The sequence below is a fragment of the Cryptomeria japonica genome, chromosome 4, assembly GCF_030272615.1.
Source record: "Cryptomeria japonica chromosome 4, Sugi_1.0, whole genome shotgun sequence".
In the NCBI taxonomy this organism is placed as follows: domain Eukaryota; kingdom Viridiplantae; phylum Streptophyta; class Pinopsida; order Cupressales; family Cupressaceae; genus Cryptomeria; species Cryptomeria japonica.
Genome location: NC_081408.1, coordinates 147,922,973 through 147,934,668, shown reverse-complemented (window position 1 = coordinate 147,934,668; position 11,696 = coordinate 147,922,973). Strand labels below are relative to the sequence as shown.

Genomic DNA, 11,696 nt, shown 5'->3' with positions numbered 1-11,696 from the left:
ATGAATGCAATTACAATACCATAGGAAAATAAATATTAAATATTTGTATGTTGCATGTCTCCAAGGTCCATGTATATCTTGCAAGAATTATGGAGACAAATAAAAATGAATTAGGATTGCTAGGTTAATTTCACCTTATACTAAGAGAAATTGTAGCATGTAGTTGTTTTTATTGAGTACATATAATGTAGTTAATGGAATCTTAGAATGGTAGACAGTATATGATAATATCATTAATGGTCAAAGAGATTGAGACGTGTGACGCCATAAGATAAACTTCTATCATAATATCTCATTTGTAGATTAATTATTACAATTGGGATAATCTACTTGGAGTGGGCTCAAAAGATAAGATAAAATACCATGGGTATTCAATTTACACCATTGCATATGATACAAACTAGTAATATTGCATCCATGGATGTAGCTTTTTCTAATAGTTACTCAATTTTATCTAGTAATATTTCTAAATAATTAAAAAATAATAATTTGAGTGGCTTGGAGGTGATTCTAGATTGTAGCATCTCTAGAGCTAGTATGCATCATTTTTACATGACTTTCTCTACTACCTCTATGATTGTTAGCTCCTGAACGAGCAATATAGTTCCTTTCCTTATCTACAATGGTGACTAGGTTAACAAGCATTGTATCAACATGAAAAATAAGGCATCAAGATTTTTCAAATTTGTTGCGAGGTTAGTTCATTTATGAGAGAGAGATTGGCATTAACATGTGAAGAAGAGCCTAACTCAACCATCAAATAATGATTAATAGATTAACATTTAGTAAAGTGATACACAACAAATAGTATATATACATTTTATTTCTAGCTCCTATTTGTGAACTCCTATTTGTCATTCAATATTTAATATTAGTAAATATTATAATCTACCATCCTATACACATGTGCGTTACTTGATGCATTTTGATTTCATAGAGAATATAGATACTATTACTTACAAGTAATCTAGATTGGACAAATATAAAGACTCATGAATCAATAAAAATATATTAATTCAGTTCTTAATATTATTACATTTTCTTTATTAATTAAATTTACTTATTTATTTAATTGCGACTCACTCATAGTTACTCCATTGATTGTTTAGACTTTTTACATTGACTAATTAACCGATGCGTCTAAAGCTTTACTTTTATTAGTCGTGGATAGAACGCTTACGCGTCCATTCATTTTGAGAGCTTTTTAATTTTCACATGCTTGAAAAAGTTATGCTTTCAGTTTTCATTTACAACACGGCGGATGTTTCAAATCCCTTCCTTTTCTTGTGCCACTTTACATATTTCTCATAAAAGTTGTAAATTATGCCAAATTTGTGCCAATACCAAATTGTAACTTTAGACTGAAAATATTTATTTAGAGTAATATATTCTGCATTTGTATTATATTGAGGCAGTCTAACTGAATGAAACAGATGTAATTGCAGTTTAGATACCTCCTACATATTCAGAAGACACCTTATTCCTGGCTTTACACAAAACAGAAAATGCTTTGGGATGCGCAAAATAGTAAAGAGTGCTTACAATCCTTAAAAGGCGACGAGAATTGTTTATAACTATAGGCCCCAATATAGAGGAGCTTTTATTTCATTTTAATTGTAAGTTGATTGAAAGTAAGAAAAGAAGTCAATCGTCAAGCCAATCCAGACTAAACTGTGCTTCTACAATTTCGACTGTAAGCTCTGGAATCGAAATGTTCTTGGCCCGTAACCACTGCTTCCCAATCTTCTCATCACAGATAACCAGCTTGAGGGAACTCAGATCACAAACAGCTCTTGGTAACCTCTTCAAACGAGAACATTCTCTCATATCAAACTCACTCAACTTCTTTAGTTGCCCTATTTCCTCTGGAAGTCCTCTGAGCCCCTCGCAGAGTGAGATGTCTAGACATTCCAACAGCCGAAGATTTCCAATTGATGGTGGAAGTTCTTTGACGCCTGGTAAAGCTGATAACCTTAGCATTCTGAGAGAGCTCATATTCCCAAGGTCATAAGGTAACTTCTGAACCAGGTGGCAGTTGCTAATAGACCACATCTTAATAGAAGGCATATAACAGAAACTAAGAGGCACCTCCTCCAAGTTGCTGGAGTGATCAATGTTAAAATTCCGCAGCTTGATACGATAGAATGTGAATGCATATTCAAATCCCTCGCATAAGCTTAGAGATACCTTCTCTAAGTTTGATGGTTCATTGCTTTGTTTATGAACAGGGGATGCAATCAACCTCTCCAAACGGACACTTTTGAGTTGAGTGAGTGAAGATAAGACATCTAGACCTTGTACAGTTGCCCTCTTTGTCCCATAATTCAATACCATGACAAATTTTAGATTCATCATGGACTTCAGAAATGGGGGAAGAAAGTACTCACTTGAAGAAAAGAATAACAACAGAGCCTCTGTGTGAGGTAAATTCACCTCAAACCAATGATTTGCCTCCATAGCGCCTGCATATAAATCAGAAAGGAAGTCGAACTAGATCAGTGAGCGTGTTAGTTATGAAAGTTAATTATTTGGGTTTAATTATCACTATTTGAAAGCTAAATAAAGGGGAAATGCAAGTGGAAACAAGTGTTTATAATCTACTAATGAGACACTATCACAAAAGTAACAATACGTCCAAATATTTTGAAAAGTTCGCATAGGCTGTTTAGTCGACATCAATATCCAGTGACTAGAATATTACAGCATTCTACTAGATTTCCAGACAAATAAAAATAGTTTGATCCATATGGCGTCTAAGTTGCCGAGAACAATGATGTAAATATTAAAATTTATTACTAATATTTCAAAGAAACTTTGGCGTAAGGGTCGGAATTAATTATTGAAGAGATTGTTTGGATTGACATACCTGTGTTAATGGAGAGCACTTGAGCATCACATGCTTTATGATTAAGGAACTCCCATTTTTCTGACAGACTATGCTCCTTCCTATCCATCAGAAACCTCTTCCTGTGGACTACACCGTCTCGGCACCCCAAATGGAGGGCCAATTCACGTATTACACTATGCTGAGAAAAGTACAGCTCCGATGCATTTCCATGTGAGATTGCTACTCTTTTCCTGATAAGTGCCACGATGTCAGATTATAGTTTAAACATGCTAAAAAAAAATCCAAAATGAGAAGGGTAAATACCTTGGTGTGCTAGACAAATTCAACAGGTTTCTGTTCGCAAGATCTGATAAGATGGACAAAGCGTCATGCCACTGCAACATCCGAACATAAATCCATATGTCCAATAGTGCATGAGCACAGATTTTTCTGTCATCTGGAAATAAAGCTAAGTCTAAGAAGCATTCTTTGGCTACATCATCTAAGGAATCGATACTGATCTCCAACAATCTAATTAGCCCATTTTTGTGATAATCTGATATTGATTCTCCTTTACAAATCTTGTCCTTTGCCCTCTCCCAAACCTCATGCGGTTCCCCATGCAAAGAGCTTCCAATCACCTTTATAGCAAGTGGTAAGCCGCCACATTGTGTTTGCACCTGTTATCCAAGAAAGGTAGAGAAAATTCATAAAATGACCAGTTCGAGTGCAAGAAAAATTCTTTTATATATTGCGAGAAAACCTAACGTCAACTTCAAAAGTTTCTATAATTAGTCAATATGATATTAAAATTCTTGAATGTCAATATGATATTAAAATTCTTGAATGTAACATAGGGGAATCACGCGAGTAATCATTTTAGCTAATTTCGTGTATATATAGATTCTAAATGGTACATTGGTTTTTGGCGATATTTTTTTTTGTTTTCACATGCGACTTAATTATTTATAGCTATTTTTTTGCTTGTGAGTAGTAACAGTGCATGCTGTGAGTGTTATGCACGCAAGATTCAAAAAGCACACTTTTCAAAGTGTTGCGTGATACCTGCTTAAAGATGCCCCAATAATCATGTACTTAAATAGCCAATATTTATGCACAAGTGCCTCACTAGTCAAGTTCTATGGGTACCAATAAAGGTGCACAAATGGGCCAATTATGGTGCCAAAAAGCTAAAAAATGAGCGGCTATTGGTACATGTGTAATTTATTAATGAACTTTTAGCTATTTATTTTTTACATTTTTTAAAGTCAGTAATTGAAGGGTTGGGTGTGCAAGGAGCATGAATAGTTATCGGAGCATGAACTGTAATTGGTAGTCTTCCCCTAAGCCATAATATTGCGAGGAAACTTAATTCCAGCTCTAGAAGTTTCTAGAATTTTATAATTAGTTTAATATGATATTAAAATTCTTGCTTTTAATATAGGCCATAATATTGTGAGAAAACCTACTCAACTTAAAATTTTTCTTGAATTCTATATTTCAAATATTATATTATTAGTCAATGGGCCCTTGGTCTACTGATGAAGTTGAATGGCTGAGTGCAAGGCTCCGGCATCATAAGGGATGAGGCCAGGATCGTGCCCTGGGTGAATTTGGTGGAATGGATACTCCTCAGTCCTTGGTTTTTAGTCAAAGAGGTTCAGCCTATTGGCTCATGCCCCTATATCGAATGGCAAAAATTACTTTGTGAAGGCCCTAACTGGACTGGCAGCTTGCTATTAGATCTAACTATTAAGTGATCTCGAAAAAAAATATTTTCAATTTTTTATTTATTTTACATAATTAACTATTTCAAACTTAAACATTTGTTATATGTCAATAAAATCACATTCCCCATGAAACATCCATCCCTAATTATAGAAATGAAAGTCTCCTATAATTCCAGATATTTTGAAATCCTCCACTAATTTATTTTTTCCAATACTTTCCCACTTTGAATAAATGGTTCTAGCACTGTAAAAAGATGAAAGTTGTGCCCACAATATATTCCAAAAAGATAATGATAATATTGAAGAATAAGGATAAAGATTAAAGCATTAGCGGATTAAAAGTTAGGAGAATCGTTCAAAACACGACACAATAATTAATGGAAAGAAATTTTTATACCTCCTTTACTATATTCGCATTTACAGTGCTGGGGATTGATGTCTGTCCAAAAGCCCAGAAACAGAAAAGTGACAGCGCATCCTCTGGGCACAACAATGGCAACAGATACAGCTGGGTAGTCGGGGTTGTTGGAATAGTGGAATTGTCTCTGGTGGTTACAAGAGTTTTGTATCCTGGTGCTTCAAATAATAAATTTTCCAAATTTGTTCTAGACCATACATCATCCAAAATCACCAGAGTTGGTTTGGATTGACTCGAAATCAATTGTTGGAGCTTCATCTGTGCATCTTTGATATTCTGAAATTCTGGGCTTTTCCTTCCAGCAATCTTCTCCCACATAGTCTCTAAAATCTCCTTCAGGTTTGGGGATTGTGACACGGTAATGAAAAAAACATTATCGCAGAAGTGTCCTGCCATACATGAAAACCCAAATTTGTTCTAGGCTAAGTACCTTACCTTGCAGCAATCGATGTAATAAAATCTAAACGAGAGCACCTTTATATATATCTACCTTTAATTTGAGGATCATTCAAGAGAGCCGAAGCCAGAGTTGTCTTTCCTCCACCTCCCATGCATTGCAACCCAATAACCGACACGTCGCTCTTGGACAACAGTCCCCTCAAATCTCCAATACATTTGTCCAGTCCTACGTAGAATTGAGATTCTCCGGGAACACAGTATGCAGAATCGTCTACCATTTCAGAACTATCGATAAGATTAATCAAAGCCATTTCTTGAACTTTTTAGGAACACTTGATTCCTCCTGCAATTTGAAACATGATATTAATAAAGAAAAATCACACAGATGGATGCTGTAATGATTAATAGAGGAAAGAACAAGGAATTTTAATGAGGATTTATTCTCAGAATCACCTTAAACGGTTAATTTCTTCTGTTATGTGGAACTTGATACTGCCTGTTCTTATTCTGCTTCACCTTACAAAATTTCTTGTCTTCCCAAGCCTAGCAGATTTGGCTTCATTTTATAGCGTAATTTAGTATTCATCTCGACTTGCACAAGTCTGTAATGAAAACGGAAGGAAGATACAAGGGTTGCCTGTTCTTATGCTGCTTCACTTATCAAAATTTCTCGTCTTTCCAAGCCTATTATTATTGGCTTCATTTTATATAATCATTTAGTATTCATGTTGACTCGCACAAATTTAATTTTTTAGTCAGTTCTAACAACTTTTTTTATGATGATTTGCGCTTTGAATAGAAAAACAAAGACATTTTTCAGGCAAGTCTTGATTTTACCGTAATTAATGAGACACTCATCTTGCTTGTTTGTTGCGTCGTGCGTTCCTGGTTGGAGGACACTAATTACGGGGTAAAGAGTGCGAAGTTTGCCTGATTGTGTAGTAAAAGTCTGTTGAAATGTGCTCTTTTAAGTACGACGACTTATGAGGGGTCAGCTGTCGTGTGGATTTTAAACCTTCCTCGATATCTTAATTGTTTTAGTGGTGCTCTTATTAATAGTTCAGTTTTTTGGTGTAGTAGCAGTTAATTTATGTTAACAAGAAAAGCAATTCTGTTGGGTGGGTTCGACTCTTCCAAGTGACAATTTACTTGCCTTGTGGTTGACTTTGTCTAGTACAAAACTTTCGATTTATAGGGTTAAATTGTTGTTTTGTGGGATCCTCAACCATCCTTGATAACCTAATCTCTCTTGCGGTGCTCCAACTAACAATTTGAGCTTTTGGTCTAGTGGCAATTGTCTGCATTAATAAGATCTACATTAAATTTAGGTTTTTATTTGTTTTCAATTTTTTGATATTGTTAGTATAATTTTATGTTCATATTTTTTGGGTTGATTTTTTTTTGATTTGGGAACTTGGATTGAAGATTGAAGTTGATATTATTTGGTAAAGGATTAATGATTAAAGAGTTTTCATTATGCCTAGTGTTAAGGGGTATCCATTCTATCAAACTAGTCTATGTTATGATCCCATTCATGTATCTTATATTATACCTCCAAGTCACCAATTGTTCTCAATCATTTAAAATAGAATCCTCTTATAAAAAATATCTACTAAACTTATTTATTTATTTAATAGTTGTTATCAATGCAAATTGTCTAAACATAAGAATCATGATTGTACTTTGGTTTTTTCTCATCCGTATAATCCTTTAGGGGCTCATCTAACTTTTATAATATTTTGAAGATATAATCTCTTGTTATGTCTCTTTCTTGACAATAATATGTATACTTTTTCAAGAGATTGTCTTTCATGGTTTGCCAATTAGCCATATCTCTCTCCAGTCCCATAAAACATCATAAGATAGCATCCTTGAATATTTCTAGGGATAGTTTTTTTAGTATGTGTTGATTGTATAATCATATCCTCTATAAAGAATGTCAATTTCCAAAAAGAATGCATCGGTCCTCTAAGAGGAAACCCCATATGAAAGATAGGAAGGGTATAAGGGGGGATATTGTAAGGATTGTTTTTCTATAAGTGGTTCTACTATATATATATATATATATATATATATGATTTAAAGGTTATGACTATACATTGAGAGTATGACTTGAGAGGGAGGCTTGTTGGAAACTTGAATCAAAATAACTAATTAAATAGTTTTAAGAAGATATGCTTCAAGAATTGTGGGTTCACTTGACTATTGTTTACCTACATCTTTATTATCTTTTATTAGTTTTGGTTAATTAGATGAAATCTCCCCAAGATATCTCTTGTCCACTACATGCAATGGTTTTTAATCTAATAGTCTCATTTCTATAGAATTTTCATAAATAATTAGCATTTGGTTTGATATCTAATGGTCATCATTGTTGAAGATGTAATTTATACACTAGGAAAATAGAAAATTATTGAAAAAATATAAATCTTGACACCATCCCAGTAATGGTACCAAAAATGTCTAGAACCATAATTGAATGATAAATTTGGTCTAATTACAACATGTAGTCAAGTCAACAAAAAATTCCATCCCTAATTAACCAACCCTAATAATTATGATGTGTTACATTTACAAAATCAAATTAGGGACAAATTTTCTTATATGGTATTGGTGCTCTATGTGTGGCTTAAGGGTTTCTCGGAATTACACTAAGTAGTTGTGTATAGTGAAATAATATCAAAATTCAAAAGAAAATCTATTTTATGAATTTAGCAAAATAAAAACCTAATCGCAATTGTTATGAGATATCTCTATTGCTAGAGGTTTCACTAATAACAAAAAAAATTACAATTCTATGAAAAAATTGCTCCACTGTCAATAATCAATTACCTAAAAAAAAAATCTAAGCAAGATTATTGAAATCACTATACTAACAATGAATTTACATATTTACCTCCAATGGACCTTTTCATGGGGTTAATTATACTCTTCTAGACTCACATAATGTTAATCAAATCGCCTTACAATTCATTCACATAAAATCAACTAAACTAAAGAAATATCTTAGATTGCTAATTTGGAGAACAATAAAAACTACTAGTAAGAGTATCTATTTTATTTGATACACAAAGTCTTTAATATATAGATATACCAACTCTAGCTATTCTTAAATAATTTCACTCTTAACAATCTAAGATACATTTGTTGACTCATTCCTAAGACATGGGAATAGGATCTCTTTATTCTAATAAAAATACAAATAAGAAACTAACTGCAATAAAATATTAAGATGTGTAATCCTTATCCAACATTTAAAGCATAAATAGAAGGAACACATTTGATGAAAATGTGAGGATAAATGTCTTAACTTATTCAATTCTTGAGCTAAATAATTGATATACTGTTCACCACTATTTCTATCTTAAAAAAATATTACTATCAATGAATTGATTATGGCGGAGATCACTAGCTACATGCACTTCTTCTTGAGTTATATTTCTTCATTTATGGGATATGCTCCTCTAGCTGTAGCTACCTGACCCTTCACGCATAGTTGTTATTATTACTATCAATAGCCTTGGATATTGCTCATTTGCTATTCTTTCTTGTATGAAAAGTTAGCCTTTCCAAAATACTTCTATGCTAAGATCATTGTAAAAAAACTAATATACTATCATATTTTAAACTAATTATCTAAACACACAATCATTTATCAAAACATTATATATTAATGTTAGTGATTTTATTTCAAATATTGATATTATCTTTAAGTGCAAATGTAAATGTCTAGTGTGGGAATGTTCCATATAATATGAAATTATAATAAATAGGAGTAATTGTGAACCTCATCAAGCATAACCAAATATATTTGAAGGTGGAAAGCTTTATAGTTTAGGGCATCTTCTCTACGTGATTATAGAGATAATTATTCTCTACTGGTACGGTTGAATATGCATGTAGTAGATTTTAGCTTGTTGATGGCCATAGATCCTTAAAAAAATAGTAGTGTGACTTGTGGAATCAATGCCTCATGCAATTCAACACATGGCACTTTGTATCTATGTGATTGTTGGTTGAAAACACATCATATATGAGTGATATTGGTACTATGATAAAGCAATGGCATGTTCAAGAATTTTTTACTTTTATTTTGTGGATTTCAAGAAGCTATTCTACTAGAAAATATTTTGGAGACACTTGGTGTGAGAGCATAATATTTGGAAAAATATTTTAGATACTTGTGATAAATTCACTTTGTGACTCTTTCTAATCACTTTAGAAGTTCAAAAATATGTAGCATACCAATAAAGTAATTGGGAAGCTAAGATAGGACCATAAATGTTAAACTTATTACACATGTAGAACCTCACCTTTCGTATAGTTCTCCATCTTCTTTGGAGGTGTCACTACTCATCAAATACCACCTCAATCATATTATAATGATCATTGAAGCTATACCAGGCATTAGGTAATTGATCTACAAGATATGGCTAGACCCTTGCTAGAAAATGACCCTTTCAAATGCATGCTTCAAAGAATATATATTGACAATACAAAAGGATTTATAGTTAACTTTTGAATTCAAACTAGAAAGTCTTGTTAGAAGAGTCATATCCACGTGTAACAAAATAGGGTTGCCATTTTGCAACTACAATTCACACCATACTACCACATCCTTGCTCATGATTTGGAATTAAAAATATCTATATATATTGCATAACACATAACATAGAGAAAATTTATTAAATTAATAACATCTTTACCTTGATATAAACTAAATCCAACATTAAATATTCAATAATAACTCCAAAATAAATTTTAAAAAACACAATTTTAATGAATTATTATATAAAAATGTTTGAAGATAATATCCACTACAACAATACGTTTTTAAGATTCTAGATATTAAATTGAAAGAATGACCCTATTTAACAAATAAACTCAACGATAACAACTTAGAAGAATTGAAACAGTCTAACAAAAGGTTCCTTCATGTTTTGTGGATTTTGAAAAATCGTTTTCCATGCGTTGAATAATGCAAACACCTGAAAAGTCAGCTTTCCAGAACGTTGAATGAAACAACTTGGTTGACAAGCAACCAAACCGACCTTACGTGACTTTGACAATAATTTGTCATACCAGTCGAACAAAAAGTCCCGTAATCGCCATTACTATGAAACTAATGCGAAAGAGTATGAAAGGGAGGAAGGAAAATCTATGCCGATTCATGTGCCTATACGTTCAAAATGCCGATTTCACCGCAGCTTCAGTGAAATCGAGTCTTCTAATATGTGCCGTGTCTATTGTATATGCAAGACACTATGAAAACCCTGCAAAGGCAAGAAATTGCATAAAAGAAACATCCTAACAGAAGTCGTTTAGAATTAGGCAGCAGTAAGCTTCAAATAGGAAAGAAATTAATCACTAGCGAAAAGTATAACAAACGGTTTCGATTCATTTTATTTGTAGTTCTGGAATGGTAGATGATTCAACGTGCTATTATGATAATGTTCCTGCAAAAAATCAGTTTTACGTCGGGTTGTTCGAAATGTATTGGCAAATTCAAAGCGCTTTCGTTCCACAGCGAGGTGTCGATCGTTGATGTGCTTTGTACGGGAGGTGGTGGGAAGACTACTCTTGTATTCGCCCTGTGCAATGATCAAAGAATTAAAGGTTATTTCCCCCTAAATTCTCTTCACGCTTTCCTAAATGTTCTAATCTTTTATTATAAGAACAATTCTATTTATGGTATGTTTTTGTTAGCTTGATTTATTGGTTGGTTTTCTTCTTCTTTTTTTTTTTTTTGGTAGTTGATGAGAGGTGTTTGTTTCTGTGTTATTTTGTTTGTCTTTCTAAATCATGACCATGAGAGTGTTCTTTAAGGAGTGAGAAAGTTTTGAGACGAGGAAGATTTTGTTAGGGTCTTAAGTTGTATCTTGCTGATGTCATGTTTTTTTTTTGAAGTGCGAGTTGATCTTCTTTTTGTTTTTATTATGACATCTTTTAGTCTATTGCACTTGTTTAATCTCAGCTCACCTCGCATTTACTATTGCAACTAAAGGTTTGATGACACATGATAATAAAATCCTTGTGCAAGAGATCAAAGAAGTTTTTTTCCAAGATGTTCCATGATGTATGTCCACTGAAACACCCTTACATGTGATACTTTCCACTCTAAAATTTGATAATGCGTGTAGTTGGTTAGGGAAACCTACTCGTGTATGATCTCATATGCTAAGGGCCTCCTTAGAAGTATGATTAAAGAGTAATTTGCCAAGTCCTAGGTCATACATGCGATTCATCTTGATGCCATGCAAAACCTTACCAAAGAGTTTTTCCTTTTTATTCCTCTAAATCCAATAGTGTTGAAGCCATAAAT

The 11,696-nt window shown here is 33.0% G+C and overlaps 1 protein-coding gene across 1 annotated transcript; it reads right to left on the bottom strand.

Annotated features, from left to right (window-relative positions):
- Positions 1–1,458: 1,458 nt before the first annotated feature.
- Positions 1,459–6,474, bottom strand: LOC131079831 (probable disease resistance protein At4g33300). Its single transcript, XM_058017871.2, has 6 exons — positions 5,828–6,474; positions 5,466–5,717; positions 4,955–5,364; positions 3,152–3,507; positions 2,867–3,078; positions 1,459–2,462 (listed from the first exon to the last, which is right to left on the bottom strand). The coding sequence occupies exons 2-6, from the start codon at positions 5,683–5,685 to the stop codon at positions 1,645–1,647; spliced, it is 2,016 nt and encodes a 671-aa protein (XP_057873854.1). The 5' UTR covers positions 5,686–5,717; positions 5,828–6,474; the 3' UTR covers positions 1,459–1,644.
- Positions 6,475–11,696: the final 5,222 nt, after the last annotated feature.

Bases quoted from the DNA above. Each gene is read 5' to 3' on its own strand.
- LOC131079831 (XM_058017871.2), bottom strand. From the start codon at position 5,685: ATGGCTTTGATTAATCTTATCGATAGTTCTGAAATGGTAGACGATTCT. The intron at 5,365-5,465 runs GTAGATATATAT...CATGTATGGCAG, and splicing joins GAATGATCCTCAAATTAAAG to GACACTTCTGCGATAATGTT. The intron at 3,079-3,151 runs GTATTTACCCTT...GGCACTTATCAG, and splicing joins AATTTGTCTAGCACACCAAG to GAAAAGAGTAGCAATCTCAC.